Source organism: Cyrtonyx montezumae, unplaced genomic scaffold (genome assembly GCF_038088225.1).
Source record: "Cyrtonyx montezumae isolate F1298 unplaced genomic scaffold, pur_monq_1.0 scaffold_2, whole genome shotgun sequence".
Classification (NCBI taxonomy): domain Eukaryota; kingdom Metazoa; phylum Chordata; class Aves; order Galliformes; family Odontophoridae; genus Cyrtonyx; species Cyrtonyx montezumae.
Genome location: NW_027071936.1, coordinates 13,979,657 through 13,997,419, shown reverse-complemented (window position 1 = coordinate 13,997,419; position 17,763 = coordinate 13,979,657). Strand labels below are relative to the sequence as shown.

The 17,763-nt window shown below is 48.0% G+C and overlaps 2 protein-coding genes across 9 annotated transcripts in view; both read right to left on the bottom strand.

Annotated features, from left to right (window-relative positions):
- Positions 1-6,444: 6,444 nt before the first annotated feature.
- RCHY1 (ring finger and CHY zinc finger domain containing 1) lies at positions 6,445-9,614 on the bottom strand. Of its 2 annotated transcripts, none has more exons than XM_065736470.1 (9): positions 9,513-9,614; positions 9,328-9,447; positions 9,135-9,250; positions 8,988-9,066; positions 8,836-8,880; positions 8,667-8,725; positions 7,782-7,808; positions 7,399-7,519; positions 6,445-6,607 (listed from the first exon to the last, which is right to left on the bottom strand). In XM_065736470.1, the coding sequence occupies exons 1-9, from the start codon at positions 9,585-9,587 to the stop codon at positions 6,602-6,604; spliced, it is 648 nt and encodes a 215-aa protein (XP_065592542.1). In that variant the 5' UTR covers positions 9,588-9,614; the 3' UTR covers positions 6,445-6,601. The 2 variants fall into 2 exon arrangements, with proteins under 2 accessions (XP_065592542.1, XP_065592541.1); XM_065736469.1 differs by having other exon boundaries at positions 6,445-6,659; positions 9,513-9,609.
- A 1,673-nt stretch (positions 9,615-11,287) lies between these two features.
- Positions 11,288-17,763, bottom strand: part of JADE1 (jade family PHD finger 1) — a 48,117-nt gene continuing 41,641 nt past the window's right edge. For all 7 annotated transcript variants that reach the window (XM_065736407.1, XM_065736413.1, XM_065736412.1 and 4 more), the window contains 2 exons: positions 14,183-14,300; positions 11,288-13,344 (listed from right to left, as the gene is read on the bottom strand). In XM_065736407.1, the coding sequence (XP_065592479.1) occupies positions 12,443-13,344; positions 14,183-14,300 (1,020 nt within the window). In that variant the 3' untranslated portion in view covers positions 11,288-12,442. The remainder of the gene's footprint in view (positions 13,345-14,182; positions 14,301-17,763) is intronic.

Here is a 17,763-nt window from a genome sequence, read left to right as displayed (position 1 = left end):
ATGTGATAATTAAGACCACAGCCTGCACAGAGTGCACTGTTCTTGCACTGCCTTTTCTAGCATCAGCTAGAAAATGGGTCCACAAGCTCACAGTCCCTCGGTGAAGTATGCTGGCTCTGGGAGAAAGCAGATTAGTTAACAGGAGAAAAATCTGCTGAGAACTACACCTTCAAATCCATCCAGCTGAGGAAAGCCAAACTTCAGGCATACACAGGGCGACTTTTATGATAGGGTTTCTCCTTTCTTGTGTTTTTTTTTCCTTGTATTTTATGTTTGCTCTAATATTTGCTTCAGTGGCTCCCAGGACACCTTCGGTTCTGGGCTTTTGTTTAGGGGCTCAAATACTTCCTAGCAGATAGGGAGTGCTCCCTTCCCTGAGCAATACAGGGCAGAGCCTGTGCAAATCCAAAATGCCTCACTGTCTGCTCCTGGGACACTGAGGCTCCCTGCTGCTTAATGACAAGGTCCACTACTTTTTCCCCAGATGGCCCTGATTCTCAGCTGTTCGCTTCAGTGGGGCTGAAGAAGAGAGGAAGAGAATGCAGAGGTGGGAACTGCCAGCTCTGCCAATATTTGGGAGGAGCAGTTCTCCCACAGTGGCTGCCCTCTGCCTCAATCCCAACAGATGCAGCCCCACCGATGCTTTTTGTCCCCAAATCAGGACTTTGGTGCTCCCAGAAAGGCTACCATGCCTGCCTTTTGTCCAAATTACTACAAAAAGTGCAATGTTCCTGAGCTGGGATATTTGGATTTACTTGGCCTCACAACCAGAAGGGTCCCAGCCCAGAAGTAAATTACTAGAATCATAGGATCCTGTGAGTTGGAAAAGACTCTCCAGAGCATCAAGTCCAACCATGAGTCTGACCTACCGAGTCCCATCACTAAACCACGTTTCTTAATGCCACATCCATGTATCACTAAAAATGCTCCAGAGATGGAGACTCCACAATCACTCTGAGCAGACTGTTCTATTCCAGTCCTTGGCCCTCATCGTGGACAAATTCTCCTAATCCCTACTGCACATCCCCAGCACGACTCGAAGCAGCTTCCTCAAGTCCTACTGCTTGTGGCTTGAGAAAACAGAGTGACACACTCCTCACTGAAACATCCTGGCAGGTAGTGGTAGAGAGCAACAAAACCTCCCTTCAGCCTCCCCTTCTCCAGCCTGAACAGACCCAGCTCCCTCAGCCACTCCTCATGACTTTTATCAGCTTCCAACTTAGGGGGCTGAAATCTCTGGAAGTTAGCACTGGGCACACCAAGGACTCCTCTTAACTCAGATGTTCGCATACATTTTACGTGCCTTCTAAAAGCCCAATAAAAGAAAGGACTCAGCTGCGATGGCTTTGATTTGATTTTGTGATGAAGTACAGGGAAGGTAATTACTGTCTTCACATTATTTCATTTCCTCCAGCTTCACTGGAGCAGCTCTGCACGGACAAACCCCACCAGGTTCCCCGGGGGAGGCAGCAGGGCCATGTCCTGCTGTGCCCAGGGTACTGTGCCCCAGCCACAGCCCACCCCAAACCAGGAGAACTGTTTGATGGTGACATGTCATGGGAACAGCCTCTGCGAGGGGCTGCCGTAGAGGTGAGGGCCTCCAGCACTGCCTGTGGCCGTGCCCCATATGCCTCCTAAAGCAAGATGGCAACACAGAGGGAAAAAAACAGCCAGGACATGCATTAGAATTTTTTTTTCTTTAAAACAAGCTTGTGGCATTGATATCCTGCTTTAAAAATATGCATATATATTTACAAAAACAGCAGCAGTCTCTTGGTTTTTCCAAAAGCTTCCCCCTCCCCCATTTTGGCCAGATTCCCCATCTCTGAGATACTTTATTTATTCAAAAATAAATAGCCGGCATAGCTGCACCCAGCACAGCGCGTACCCACAGCAGCACTGAGGACACGTCCACTGCAGGTCCTCTGCTCGCCCTACCCAGACAGGCCCTGAGGAGACCACCAGGCAAAAGTCACTGCTGCTGCTCCGTCCCACCCCACCAACTGTGCTTCAGTTCCCCTCCTTGGAAACCACGGCACTCGTGGCCGTTCAGTGAGCACCACCTTGTCAGACTGTCGGTGGGATTAATGGTGTATGTGTCAGCCACCACCTGAGACAAGTGCTGGCTGCAATAGTTTGCCAGATGAGGTAATTAGCACTCAGGTGAGAACAGCTTGCTTACAGTCCAGGAGCCATTTCCACAGAAGGCACAAGTGCCGTGGCAAGCACGAAGTGACTTGGACAGAGCTGTCAGCCTCAGCCTGACGTTGTGCTGTGCAGAATCATAGAAGCTTTAAGGTTGGAAAGCATCTCCGAGACCATCATGTCCAGACATCAGAATGGTTTCTACAATGTACGACTCTGTTCCTACAGCTCCGGCATCAAGACCTGTTACTTTTAACCAAAAAACACCACAAAAATCACAGTGCAAGGGCCGAGGGTCATGGAATTTATTCCCATAGCTCATCTGGCTCACGCCACTGTGTTACCGTCATCCTCAGCCGTCACTTAAAGGTCGTTTCTCAAGCTGTCCCCATGCGAAGGCGCAGGGAAGCCCTCTCAGCTTCAGTACTCAAAGCTCACAACAACTTCCAACAAAAACCTGGCCTCCAGCCCAACCAGCCTGTGCTCCTGGATGCTGCAGAAACATTCATGCATTGGTATTTTTAGCCTTTTTTTGTTTGTTCATCTCCAGCTTGGTTCAGCAGAACTCAGCACGTGTTCAGGACTGCAGAGCTTCTCCTGCCCTGGCCCCTTCCCTGGTCCCGCATCACCTCGTGCTCAGAATGGGTGAAGGTCTGAGCTTCATTTGGACTCCACCACCAGCAAGCAGCCTCCTGACGTCCACCCCAGGCCCCATCACCTGCACCAAAAGCCCCTGCCCCTCAAGAGCAGCTCCAGACAGCTCCAAGGGCTCAGTTGCTGGTTCTGTTTCGATAAACAAAGCTGCTTGCCAGCGTAACCAGAAAAATAGCCACAAGTACCACGTGCAGCTTCTTCCCATCCCAACACCACAGTGAGACCATCAAGGAGAACAAACAGGGAATAATCCCATTTCCAGCACCACCAAGGAGGTGTGCAGGCATCCTGCTGCAAGGCACACAGACTGACTGATGCTGTGGCAGGGCTCAGTTGTAAGAGCTCAGCCAAGAAGGACACTCAGAGGGCTTCGCTAATTGTGTTTGCTCCAGCTGCAGAGGGAGGATAGAGGGCGTCTGTGAAGAGGGGCAGGGGCAGCCTCAGAGATGCTGCTACCCTCATCTGGCTTTGGAAGGAGCCCATGGACCCACAATCCTCTGCTCATAGATCCCCCATGTTTCACATTCCTCAGCAGCCCTTTGCTTTATTAATAGCTCTGACCTTGTTTGCATCCCCAGCCTGCTGGAATGCGGAGTTTTTCCCACCAGCTGCAACCACCCCATCTGGTCCTCATTTCGCTGTGTGCCCGGGAGAAGACTTGGGCTCAAGGTGGCTTCAACACAAAACCCCAGGGCTGTGGCAGCATGTAGGATTCGGCTGTCATCATCCTACAAAAGGATCCCCCATTTAGCAGCTCCACGGCAGAGGGCAGCTCTTTCTGCAGCCCCTTCCTTCACAAACAAGCTTCTTGCCAACTTCTATCCAGCATGTTTATCTTCATCTCAAAGCCTTTCTGCTTGACATACATGTCCCTGGCAGAGGTGAGGGCTCTGTGCCACGCTTGGTGCACAGCGGGGGTCCTGCTCCTGTCACTGCATTCCCAGTGCCACAATGGCTTAAGACCACAGCTACCCTCAGACCAGAGTGGCTGAAAGCAGCACGCCCACCCCAGCTTGAAACAAGAGGAAAACCCTTGCTAGAGCAGCAACAAATAGGAAAACAAGGGAGGGAGGGGTCGGAGCCGGTGACATTTTCATTCTCAGCCTCACGCAGATGTGCAGCTTTGGATGGGGCTGCATTCCCCAGGCAGAGCTGAACCAAAGGCCTTCCTTCATGCCAGTCTTGCGATTAAAACCCTGATAGGAACATTACCAGCTGCAAAAAAATAAGCATAGAATTTAGCATAAAATCTGCCTGGCTGTGGACTTGACCAGCACCATTTCAGCTTTAGCAACGCAGTCAAAGGCTATTCAGCTACTGAGCTTTCTGCTGGGTGCTTCACATCTACACTCTGATACACCATCGCTTCATTTACCTAATAGTCTTTGCAAGAAAAAAAGAACCAAACAGGAAATACTTCGCTGGTAGCGAGCAAAGCACTATGGAAATGAGAGCTGGGAGACACACATCAATCATCAACCCAGCCTCAACCTTTGCAAGCCACCAGCGTGTGCTCCCCGGCAGCAGTGCATGCAAGCACTGCTCAGCCCCCACCAGCAGAGCCTCCACTGCTCATGCCCTGCAGCTGCCCTGAAGCATTGCTGCTCTTTAAAAGCACATTTAATTGAGTTAATGAAGAATTGTGTCTGGATCTCCCCGGCTTGCAGGGCTTTTCTGTTCTGCTTTTTGTCCCCAGATTTTTACTAGAATAAGGAATTTCTACTTGTTTCGTTCTTCTAGCTGTGCTGTATGCTTGCATACATGAGCACGTCTCTATGCTGCCACATTGTGCTAGCAGGAGTCTCAGTGGGGATGGGGATTGCTGGGTCAGAGCCCATCAGCGGGCTTCTGCCAGCTCAGCCTAACGCACCGTGTGCTGCTGGTACCCTGCTGGCACAGGGAGCAGACAGACGGGCAGAGACAGCATGCTGGGTCCCATATACACCCAGTCTCTGTGGCCACCGTTGCCTCAGCACAGCTCAGTCAGTGGCACGAGCAGCTCTGGTATCCATTTTAATCAGATCCACCCCTAGAAGGCCACGGATAATTTGCTGCTCGCTTGGCAGCGGCTGCTGCTTGTTTTGATGGAGTCACCATGACTCAGGGGGGTGACGCGTGCTCCCTGCACGCCGGCTCAGTGCAGCCTCCTGCGCTGCTGCTGGCTGACCTCACTCCTTCCCCCAGCAGGCTGCAGGCAGCACTGCTCCACAGACAAAACTCACACTTGCTTCCTGCAAGTGCCATCCCGCAGCTCCGCAACACACACAGCGGTGGCTGCTGCTCTCCAGAGGTTCCTCTGTGCAGGAGTGCTCAGTGCCTGCCTGCCAGGTGGAAACAGTGCAGAGCCCTGGCTTAAGCTCATCTGGGTATTCCCAGAAGGTATGCACATACGAGGCAACGGCACCACGCTGCGTAAAGTCGTTTTAATAAAGACACTGTTTTACATTTCTTTTTAGCTGCAGAAGATAGTGGAAGTGAAAGCAAGCTGCAGTAACACCACCATGTGCCTCGTGCTGCTTCAGACTGAAAGGACTCAGAGTGGGAGAAAGCGGTGCTCTACAACAAAGTGAGGCAAAGACAGGAGTCACTTCTTCGTGCACTGCATGCAGTTTGGACACTGCGCCTTCTGCCACTCCCACGAACTAACAACTGTGGGTTTGGTATGCAGAACACCAGGCAGGGTATCACACAGAAGAGAGGAAGGAAAGCACTTCTACATTTTAGCTTCTCTGCACACCATGAAATCTGGCACCATTAAAAAAACAGAAGAAAACAAGCCTGCAGAAACCTGGACCGTGCGCCAGGTGAGCACCTCTGCCAACTGTAGCTCTTGCAGATGTCCTAGATTTGGGCAGCTCAGCTGGCTTGGTGTCAGTCCTGACAACGCTGTGTGCTTCACTGCCTGTAACTTAACTATCAAACCATGAAGCTATGATAGAACACCCAGGCCTTTGTAAGACAATAATGTAATCCAGAAGTAAAAAAAGCCACCGTGGCTGGCAAAGGAATCAGAGCGAAGAGACAACATGAAGCAGCAGTACCTGCAGAGGGCAGCCCGCAGCGCGGCCTGCATGCCGCTCAACACAAGGGCTGCCCACAGGCACTGCTTATAAAATGAGTTCTGCATACACCGTTTGTATCAGTGTCGACAAACCAAACTAAGGTACGTGATTTCTGCAAGCTCAACCCTTTCTGCCTGCTCGCACCGGTGCCTCCAAGGCCCAAGAACAAATACATCACTTCAAAGGAACAAGATGTACTCATGCAAAACTTTGCAGATGTCAGCTTTATGCAAAAGGCTGCTCTCAAAGCTGATTTTCCCTAGCAGCTGTGAGCAGAACAGCTACACCTCCACCCTGCGTAAAGCTCCCAAACTCTGGCTGCCCCACCACACACTGCTCTGCCAGCCGTGTCTCACAGCACTTTTCCCACTCTGCAGCTCACTGGTTATTTTCCCAGGCTGCCTTCTCTCTGTCAGGATAAGCACTCCGTTAGAGATGTTCCCTGCAGGGACCAGCCCTTGCTGGGCACTGCACCGCTTGGCAGGGAGCATCCCAACAACCCAGGCACGAGGGAGGAGGACAGTGCTTGCAGAAATCCTCCGCACCAGTAGAATATCTTCACTGTTGCTGCGACACCTCTGAATAACGTTTACTGACAATTTATTTTGATAGACAGCCTCTTCCACAGTAGAGTCTTCCTTGTCCAGCTGCACGCAACACACTGCTTAGGCATTGCTACTCCACAGGCTGTTTGGATTTTCCATCTTGGGCAGTATTGTACGACTCACAGTTGGTACACTTCATGCCTATGAGATGGAACTGCACTGTAGACCGGGAATTGCAATCATTACAAAGGATCTACATACACAGAAAAGAAGAGAGAAAGATATTGTTGCATCAACAGGACACTCAACAACAGCGTTGTACAGCTATGCTTTGAGCAACCACCAAACTGCCAACATCAGCTATGCTGCTGTGTGGGACAGTCAAGCAAATGCCCTTCTCAGAACATGCAGCAACGAGGTCTCTCCCGATATCCTGACTCCAGGAATCAGTGGGATGTGCTGTCTCAACTGGAACAGATCCAACTACAACAACCAGAGCAGTCAGAGGCTAGCAGCAGCCAGTTCACACAAAGAAATAGAAGTTATCTCCATTTGCTACCACTGCACAAATCAACAGCTGAATATTTCGCAGAGAAAAGTATACAAAATAGCAGTTACTCTGGATTCTGAGGCTCCAAAATCAAATATAAATATATATCTATATATGTACTATGACAGTACCATACACAGGAGGCATACCTCCAAACACCAAACCATTCCTCCACTGTGTTATCATAGTTCTTTCTGTTTTTATTTTGTCGTTGGCTGTTTTGTTTTGTGTTTTGGGGTTTTGTCCTAGTAGGGCAGAGGGTACTGATGTTTTAAAACCCAGTCGCTGACACCTCGGGTCAGCACATGACATTTCTTCAACATTCCCCAGCAGTCAGGCTGGCTCCTGAGGCAGGATGAGTTCCTAGCGCTCTCTACTGCCAGCAAGGGTGAGCTGCAGAGCTGCCAAGAGCAGAGACGTCAGCTCTCGTCTCCTCTCTTACCTCCACCATCATGTTCTGATACTCGGTGGGCATAGGAGTCTGTGCTACTTCGTCATCCAGCTGACGCCAGTACCTTCTCATATCTAAAGCAGAGTGCATGCACAAAGGACACCTGTAGCCTCTGGCAAAAAGGGGAAAAAGCCACATTCAGAAAATCGAGTAGGACCACGGAACAAATCCACTCAAAAGGACAAGTTTCTCTTCACACACAACAGAGAAAAACACAGCAAGCAGAAACTGTTCTTTCAGTCAGAGCTGGGAATTAAAAGCCTCCTTCCCCTTTAGGAGCTGTCCTGAAGTTACTGGAACGGCACTGTGATCATTGCCTCCTCAAGTACTCTGCTCAGATTACAACCACACAAAAAACATTTAAAACTACTTACTCTTTTAACATCTCTTCATAACACGTTCTGGAAAGAAAACACAAGGAGAAGTTCAGCAAGAACTGCTACTGATTGGTAACACAACCGGGTTGAACAAAGGCAGAAGGTTCACAGCTATCCCAAATTGTAAGTTAAAAAACATCCCAAGTCCAAGAGAAAAGAAAGCTTCCCCTCGTAATCACGTGGTAAGTACACAGACAAACATGCAGAGACAAAACGTACCTGGTTCCACTCTAAGTTAACATGACAGAGCCAACCATACAACAAGAATTGTGCGCTTTGAGTTTGGTGAAAAAAGCATGAGTTAACTTCAGAAGGGGCAGTAATTAAGGGAACACTCAGTCTGGAAGGCATTAACTCAGCAAAGCAGAAAAAATGAGGGAAATAAGCAGAGTAACACGAACAGTAAGAAGGGGAACAGCATCTTGTAACGGTTACAGGGGGCTCAGGAGGAAGGGAAGCAGGTAGTCCTGCTGTATCCATTCTTCCAAAGGCACACTGGGCTGTGCATCACTGCACAAGCCCAAAGGAGCATGCAGGTTTTGCAGAGTAACACAATATTCTATGGTCTTACCTAGGGAATTCATTTAAAACTCAATGCACAAACCAGTACCAGCCTCTTAAAAACATTGTGCAACTGCTTTCTGCACCAAGGGGGGAAATCTCTATGGGATTCCTCACGCTAAAACTCAACAGAAGGAAAACCAAGGTGACAAAAACTCAGCGTGAATCTTCCTCCACCACCACGATCTGCTGGTGAAGGAGGACATTCTTCCTGCGATGTTTCCTGGTGAACAGGGCCCATCCTGCACCGCGTGGTCCCTCAGGAACCAGGCAAACCCAGCGACAGGTACTCCCAAATCCAAAACATCTGCAAAGCTTTACTTATGAAGAAGGTGACCGCACGGCAGGACGCGAGCTTCGACGCGGGAAGTGTGTATGTCCTGTTTTGCGTCAGACAAAAAAGAAACAACCAAAGAGAAAACATTGAGCAACAACAGAGTCCACAAGACAGCCCAACACAGGCTGCAGAGCCAAAGGCAGAGCAGCTCACCTCCAAACATATGGGACAATCCTGCCTGGAGACGTTTTCGATGCACTTGGCAGAGACAAAAGGCAAAGTCACACAGTGCCGGGCGGACCCCGCGCTTCGAGATATTGTCTGTGAGCCACAACGCGTTAAAGCAGCGCTTCGGGCACGCTCACCTTGTGCTTCCCCCGCAGGCTCAGGCTCAGGCACAGGTTGCATTTGGAACAGTGGAAGAAGTCCTCCTTGGGGCCGATCCTACGGGGAACGGTCACGGCTCAGCGGCCGCCCCGCCCCGCCCCGCCCCGCCCGGCGCCGGGCCGCACCTGCAGATGCCGCACTCGTCGCAGTGGTACTGCTGCTTGTCGCGGTCGAAGAGGTGGCACACGCCACAGTAGTACTCTCCGAAGAGGCTGCTGCAGCCCTCGCAGCGCTGCTGGGCCTGCGGGACGCGGCCGTCAGGAGCCCGCCGCTTCCCGCCCAAAATGGCGGCGCCCCCCTCCCGCCCGCCCCGCGCACCTTCTGCAGCAGGCGGCAGCGCGCGCACTGCACCTCGGCCACGCGGAAGCGGTCCAGGCGGTGCTCCTCGGCGCCGTCGTGGCACAGCCGGCACGGGTACAGCTTCCCGCAGCACGGCGCCTGCAAACGGCACGCCGCGGCTCAGCCCTCGCGCGGCCCCGCCGCCCCGCCCCCTCCCAACTTACCCGCAGCAGGCAGCCCCGCCGGTAGTGCTCGCAGCCCCCGGCCCGCTCCGGCCGCTCCTCCCCGCTCGCCGCCATGATGGCCGCGCGCGGCCCGGCCGCTTCCGGCCGCCCCTTCCGCCGGGCGCCGCTCCGCCTCCCACGCGAGGAGCGCGCTGTGGCGGCGGCGGGAGCCTCGCAAAACCGCGCGGCGAGTAATCAGTGCGCGTCCCCAAACAGCGCTCTGTGAGCGGACTGCAAAAATGTACAGCGTTTATTCACGTACGGACAAAAAAGGCACAATTCTACCCAATATTTTAACAAAAAATACAGCTGTCTCCGACTAGGTCTTTATAAATACTTCAAAAAGGGGGAAAATAAATACAGGATTGGGCCATGTAATATAAAATAGTCATCTCTACATATACTTTTTGTTTCTACCTGCTTCTCTTCATGCACCTTCTCAATTGATTTCAGCCGAATGGACACCAAAGCCAGGCACGTAGTGAAAAATCTTCTGTACACAGTTTTACAAACGTTAATGACAATTGGTTCAGATATCCGAAATTCAGATCGATATACAACACGTATAACCCTTCTCTGAGATCAGCGCGGGTCCGTAACCTCAGGAGCGGCACTCGGGTAAACTTGACACAAGTCCAGCTAGCCTACGGGCCCACACACTACATCATCATCATCAAAGGTTGCTTGGTCAGTCTGCACGAGTCAAGGGAAAGCCTAAAAAACACAAACTCAGCCAAGGCTGCTATCCCTACAAAGCGTGGGCAGTGCTGTACTGTCACTGCTGTACCCCCTCTACCTCTCCAAGCACAGCACACAGGGAACCACAACCATCCTAGCGAGCTGGGCCTGCTGCAGCCATCCCACTGCTTTTGGAAAGGGGGGAGGAGGGGGAAAGCGCTTTTTTGGTTTTGGTTCAGCGTAACTTGAAACATGAGAAAGCTTATGAACCTAAACATCAGGGAGCAAAACAGGTAAGGCATTAATTCTGCACAACGTTAGCCATCGTAATAGTGCAAATTAACAAGGTACCTCTGTCAAAGTGGTGGGAGGTTACATGCTGGAATCAGAATTTAGATTATTCCATCTATGGCTCGGCAAATTCCCTACGTGGTCGTGAGCTTCTTACTGAAATAACAACGCTGTCCTTAAATGTGTTGTCGCACGTCAAGGACAGCTACCTGCATTTACCTTTTGTCTGCCTGCTGCTTTTTGACCACTTTAGTAATTTACTGTAACACATCCCAAAAGCAACTACGTATTTTCACATTCACCAGCGGCCTGTCGGGCTTTAATCTGTGCAAGTCACGAGGTCAATCCAAATTCCTGGGTCCAGCGATGGTCTTTTAAAAGAACATGAAACACAACTCCTTTTCCCAGCACGGCCCCCAAAAGGTATTGAAAGGTTGAGACTTCAGGGTTTTAAAACACGAACGGTAGGGATACATTCTGTTGAAACATCTCAGTAAGTTACTACTTGCATAGCAAGACAGGGCGTTAATAAGCCTTTTTTTGATTGAAGCCTCTGGAAGACTCAGTTCAACTGTATTTTAAAAGCTTCCCTGCTCAAGAGGCAAGGGGCCAACAGTGAAATGCAAGTGAGCGTGGTTAACAGCAGGCTGGGCTGTTGCTCCTGATGCCTGCGTTTCTCTAACACACGGCAGCTGAAACCTTCATTTAACCAGTGCATACCTAACTTAAATCTACAGAGAATTCCAAAATCCACAGGCTCCTCACAATCCCCCGTTACGTGCACACTCTACTCGGTACAAAAACAAAAGTATCATAACCAACTGTTAAGGTTATTGCTCATAGCTTTCTTGTTATTGCCATTTGCAATTATTAAAAAAAGTATGCATACGAGTTCCCTCTTCCATCAAATCTAGTCCAGAATAGAATAACTTTTCTTCACTTGACTGTAAAGAGCTAATCACAATTTATTGCCTCTCCATTTTATTTAAAAATATATATTTAAGTCCATTTTAAGGTAACCCTTTAGTGTCGTAAGCCAGGCTTTCCCAATACGTTGCCATTAGTGCATATGTGGTGGGCTTTGGGAAATCCTACTGACTAGTGCCTTAACTTTTTTTTGCTTGAATAGTCAGGGAGTTTGGGACACAGGTAACGAAATGCTGATGGGTAATTCCACTGGGCACAGTAACCTGCGAGCCCAGCCCCTTTCTCCCAACTATGCCACTGGAGACTTTTCTCCACGCTCCATCTGAGTTATTTTTATGCTGTTGCAGTGTAAGGCAGCTGCAGCCCTGACCTGTTCCTTCCTTTTTTATTTTTTCCAGTTTAAAATCTCCGTCTTGTACTTACACATCAACTCTGGAGCTTACGGAGCATTTTGAGCTGCCACTTGTGCTCAAATTGAATGCAACAACAAACATTCTGCAAAGAGAGGCCAAAGACCTACCACCATCCAAGGCAAGTGACCTTTTGTAGCGGGGTGTAGTAGCAGTGCAATATGGTTAAATAAATAACCATCTCTGATTCAATACACACTAGGTTAAATTAAGAGCTTGTGCTTTTCCAGAAAGCAGGGGAAGGGAAGAGAATTTTAACAGTGCAGTTTAGTGAAAAGGGATGGTGCTGCCTAATTCCCCACTACCCACTCTACCCCCTCAGATGATTTTGTGACTTCAGTGTTCATCACAAATCCTGTTTTAGTAATGATGTCAATTCTCTGCTTACCCAGGGCAGTTGCAAGTAAAGAAGATTCAAACTTGTCACGGAATGGGTCGGGGGGGAGAGGGGCAAAAAAATCCAGCTTTTAAGTGTATGTAAACATGTTTATACAGCTCAGGAATAACGGGTTATCTCTTTGTCGGTCTGTAGCCATGTGTAAGAACTCTCCCCTCTCACAGCAATAAATAAAGTGAAATTGGTTTGTAGGCAGTGACTACTGACCACGGTGCCCCATTGCCCAGTCAGGATGCCAGGATGCTTCTCCTAATGATGTCCGTCCTTCTGCTGATAGTGCTGTTTGGGCTGAGCCTCTGCTGTCTGCACTTCTTTTCAGTCACTTCGGTTTCGGAGTCGCTCATTTCAGCATCAGGGATGTACCCATCATTCTCGCTGTCAGGCTTCAGCTTGCTTTTTGCCCTATCCTTCGGCGAAGCTCTGCCCACGCCCAGGTAGGGGTAAGCCGAGTTCTGGCGGCAGGTCTCCTCTGGGCTCTCACCCTGCTGTTGCCTCTCCCCCTTCTTTGGAATTCGGAATCCGCCCCAGTTTTTCACCGGGCTCGTGGGCGTCGTAGGCACTTTAACTACTGTCTGATTGGAGTTTATTTTGACAAGACCCCCGTTGCATTTAGGCACTATATCCCTCCGTGTGCCAGGTGCTGACCTACCACTGGATTGGTTCACAGCCCTTTTATTTTCTGATTGCCTCTGAGAGAGTTCTGTGGGTCTCAGTGGTTTGTGGTTGTGTTTAGAAGTTTTTTCCTTCAATTCCGTCTTGATTACCTCGCATTGTGGAAGATTGTCTCTTCTTTTTCTGTGGTCTGGCATAACCATGCCATTTTTCTGCTGTGCTGATACAATCCGTGTTTCTGCAAAGCTCTTGCCAAAACTTAAAAAGCTTCCTGGAGCTGCACCATCTCCCCTTTGGCTGGGCTGCCTCAGCGTGGACTTGCTACTATTCCCAGAGCTATTGCTTACTCTGTCTCTTTTGTGTGGCTTTTTCAAAGAACGTCTAAGAGATGTGCCCATTTGTTTCCTGAAGAATGCTGAATGCCATTTCAAATCCTCTATCTTAGGGGCATTGGGACCCAAAGATGGACTATTGAACAACACTGCGTTTTCCACTGTGGACAATGAAGAAGGCACACCTAAAAGTAAAACACATTAGGTTCAAGTCCAGCAACCCGTGCCTGGCCAAATACCGCTTTTAACGAAGAGTACATATTTTAACACTACTTGTGCCTGAAGAGGTTCTTCAGTGTAAACAGGCATCTTGTTGACTATCCAGCACCTTGACATGACATGACTACTGTGTGGCTATATCCTGGCTTCACAACACACTGCTAATGTTGCTGACTTCCCCGTAGCCGTCCTACGCCCAATTATACCCGTAGCAAATACAATTCCTAGCACTGTTATGTGCACTAAGAAACTCCTCAATGGGGTAAAATAAGCCATCAGCAAATAAATGTGATCGATTCCATCTAAAATTTATGCGTTACCGAATACTTTGAGGATAACCTGAGTTAATACAGTAACTCTGAAATTTCTCCTCTAGGAGGAAAGACTACTTCCAGTGTGATGAGGCAGAAAAAAGTATCAAGTTTCAAAAGAAAACACGCACCAGTGCGGTGGCATTAATAAAACACAAACCTAGCAGATACCATATGGCACCTGAATGTAAGTCATGACCTCTCTGTCAAAAGAGGTCACTAAAGAATCACAACTGACAGGACTTGAAGCAGCAAGCCACTCAGTACCCCGAGGATAACAGAGACTTACCAGTTTCTATAGCAATGTGCCCTCCATTAGAGCTATGCTAATTGTTATGCTCTTCCTAACTGCTGATGCATGGTGGACTAAATACGATTCTAATGAGAATAAATGAGGTCTTGCTTGTCCTTCAAAATGAGTCGTTAGTTTCTAACCAAACATTTCAATCCCTATGCCTGTGGAGTAAGTCAAAAAGATAATGCTGAAGCATACCTGAAACTCTTTCTTGTTCCAACTGCTTTGCGTAGATGTTAAATATCTGTTCTTGAACTTTGCAAACAGATCTCTTGATTTTTTCCCTTCGAGTCACCATGTAAGTGAGATTACGCACCTGGAAGGCATCAGAAGTGGATGAGTCTCCAGAACACTTCTTAGAAGACAGTCTTAAACACCATTTAATTGACCATTTATCAGATGTGGGAGGCCCACATTGCAGAAGCAACTTCTGTGAACACGTGCATTGAAAGCATATTCTAAAAACTGAGCTATTGTATTAGGTATCAGACGGATAAACACTTGGCACCTTGGCATCCTTAAAGCAGAGACATCTCAGAGCCAGTAGGCCTCGAGGACGATATCAGTCAGAATGCTTTGAAGATAGGGCCAACCTGGCAAGAAAACTCAAGGTCCACGTATCCTTCACTGAACCACCTTCATTGTAACTGCAAAAATCACACCCTTAGGCCTCTCCTGAGTGCTCTCACTGACACAAGGCATTGAATCCACTTCAGAGTGAGCAGTTTTCTGGTGATCCCAATGGGACAGCTATAAAGCTCTGCCTGGATAGTCTTGCTGGCTGCTCTGAACTCCAAGCATGTACCAACATATTGTTCAAAACACTATGGGAGTAATCTCCGTGTCTGGAGTGCTAAGTGACTCTAAGGTGCAACGCATGATAAAGAGACACTGCAAGGGGCATGACAATGATAGGTAAAGTTATTTTGTAAGCTGTGCACGTGCTTCGACAGCGATGACTGGACTGCACGAAAGCATGGTTGCTAAGAACGCTCTTTCTGAATAACAGTATGAGAACAGAACAATCTGTGGGGATCCCCTTTTGTTCCCTACTAGAATGCATCCTGAAACACAGGGATAAGTGTGGTGGCAATCCTCTAACAGAGAAGATTAAGAGAATACTGTACTCAGTGGTAGCTGCATGAATTAGAGCATGAGGAGAAATAGAAGTGCAGTATTTGGATCATTATACAATCTTGGAACTGAAGTAGTTTTCTAGAAGGCAGGATAAATAGGGTGACATCCCGTATGTAGATTTATCACTTTGAAAAATGATCACAAAACAAGGAAAACATGACAACTGCTGGTATCTAACTTGAATGCATTAATGATAACAGATAACAAAAAGAAATTAGCTTGATGTGGATCTGCTTGCAATACTGAAAAAAAAAAAAAAGGGAAGGGGGATGAACTAGATGTGTCAATGATAACAGAGAGAGGCGATAGCAGCAAAGGGAGTGAAGAATTTAGTCCTATTTCATGTCAAAATTGTGCACAACAGAACCGTGTAGTACTGGCACCACCTCAACAGCCAGTAGGACCAGATGGTGTGTGAAGGTTCCTTTTTCTACTTCAGATTTGATGAATTGGACAAGAATCTGCTGGATACTACTGTGAAAATCCAGAAAAAAAAACGTACTGCTCTTTTAAAATGATGGTTGAAAACCATAATCCATATTGCAGGGTATGCAAGTGCTGTTGAACTTCTTTTTTTTCCCCCAGAGGAATACAGTAGTGCTGGAAAAAGCTCTGGATGAGAATGGAAGGCTACATACAAGGGATAATCTGGACTGCTTCCTGCCAAAATACAGGGATGGGCATATCGATGAATAAGCAGTATCAGCAGTTGCTATTATACAGAATAAAACACAGGATACAGAGACCCAAAAATCTTGTGAAGTTATACCAGCTAGTGCAAGGTAAGATCAAGGACCCCTCTGTGCCTCTTATGAAGCAATGGCCAGGTATGAAGACTACCACTACCTTTTTACAGTATGTCAACGATATCTTCCTGGGGGAAGATGCTGTAGAAGAATGTCAAGGGACAACTATCAGTCTACTGAACTTTCTGGAGTTAGTGGGATACAAACTGTCACAAGAGAATGCATTTATTATGCAGAAAAAATGTGGTTTAATTTAGATTTGAAATTTCCCAAAGAGAAAGAAAATAGTGAGTGAAACAAAGGAGATGAAACAAATTGCCCCACCACCCCCACCAAAATCAATGAGAGGACTCAGGAGAGCTACTGGAATGGACGCCACAATGCCAAGAAGGACTTGATGAAATAAAGAACTGCTCTCCTGAGTCCTCCTGCCTTAGGTCTCCCATATTTAACAAAACTTTCTGAACTCTAGGTATATTAATTAGCCTGATGTTCTCATCAGGCTCTGTGAACGCTTATACAAACTTTAAGACCGGAAAAGACCAACAGCTTACTTTGTGAAACAACTGGATAAGGTAAGCTCTGGATGGCCAGGATGTCTGCAAGAAGAGGCAGCTGTTGTGCTGTTAATCTAAGAGGTGACAAAACTGACCTTGGGACACAACATTACTGTTAGCGTGCCACAAGCTGTAGCAATGGTGCTGGAGCAGAAGGGACGCTACTGGTTACCCATGAGCAGGATGGTGCAATACCAAGCAGTACTGCACCAACAAGAGGATACAGCAAAGTGTCCAGTGCCCCAAACCCAGTATCACCATCATCTTTACATGAAGGAGAACTGGCATGTGACTGCTGAACTATTAAACAGGTGTACTCCAGCTATTTGGACCTGAACCTTACTCCTTAACAGAAACCCAACTGGGAAGCTGTTCACTGATAGATGCAGCTCTCTTGTGAGAGGAGAACAGAAGGCTGGGTATGCCACTGTCAGTCTACAAGTGGAAATAGAGGCAAAACAGCTACCAGTGAATACATCCACTCAGAAAGCTTAATTAATTGCTTTAACTTGAGCCATGGAACTATCAGAAGGAGAGCAGGCTTATGTCTATTCTGACTCAAAATATGCTTTTGGAATATTACAAGCTCACGGTGCTATTTAGAAAGAATCATGACTGTAATGTTCACAAGGAAATCCTATAAAATACAGTACAGAGAAGATGAAATTTACTTCAAGCAGTAAATAAACCTAAAGAAACAGCAATGATACACTGCAAAGCACATCAATTTGGACAAACCAAAATAATTAAAGGAAACAGAAAAGCACATTAAACCACTAACAGAATTGCTCATCAAGAACTGCAGGAGCCTCAGTCACAAGAAGAACCTGAAATATCAATAACCCTAAATAAATAGCAAAAAGAAAACAAGTTGGCTAAACTACTGAAATGCACAACAGCTGAAGATGCATGGGCAGGGCCAGAAGCAGCAGTGGGACAACCACATACACATAAAGGCAATGATGAGTATGGGCAAACACAGCATGGAGAGGGAGGTGGCACAGGCAGGGAAGAAGAAAGTTCCCTCTTGTCTGGGAATAGCAGAGAGCCATACTCTGTTAAGATGAACATGGTGACCACCTGTTTGCAATGGTTGGGCTCAAGGAGAAACCCAGGCTGGGAGCCAACAACCATCCTGGGCTCATGCAGATGGACCTTCCAAGGAGGGACACAGCAGAGCTGCCCAGGCCTTTGGTTGTGGAGATTCCAGAATCTGGGGGTCCCCCAAGGTCCTGAGGGCAGAGGGAGATGTCCCAGGTGTGCCCAGCTTGATCAATTGTATGAGCAGGGGGTCAGGTTGACAGAGGAAATCACTATGCTGAGAAATATTCAGCAATCA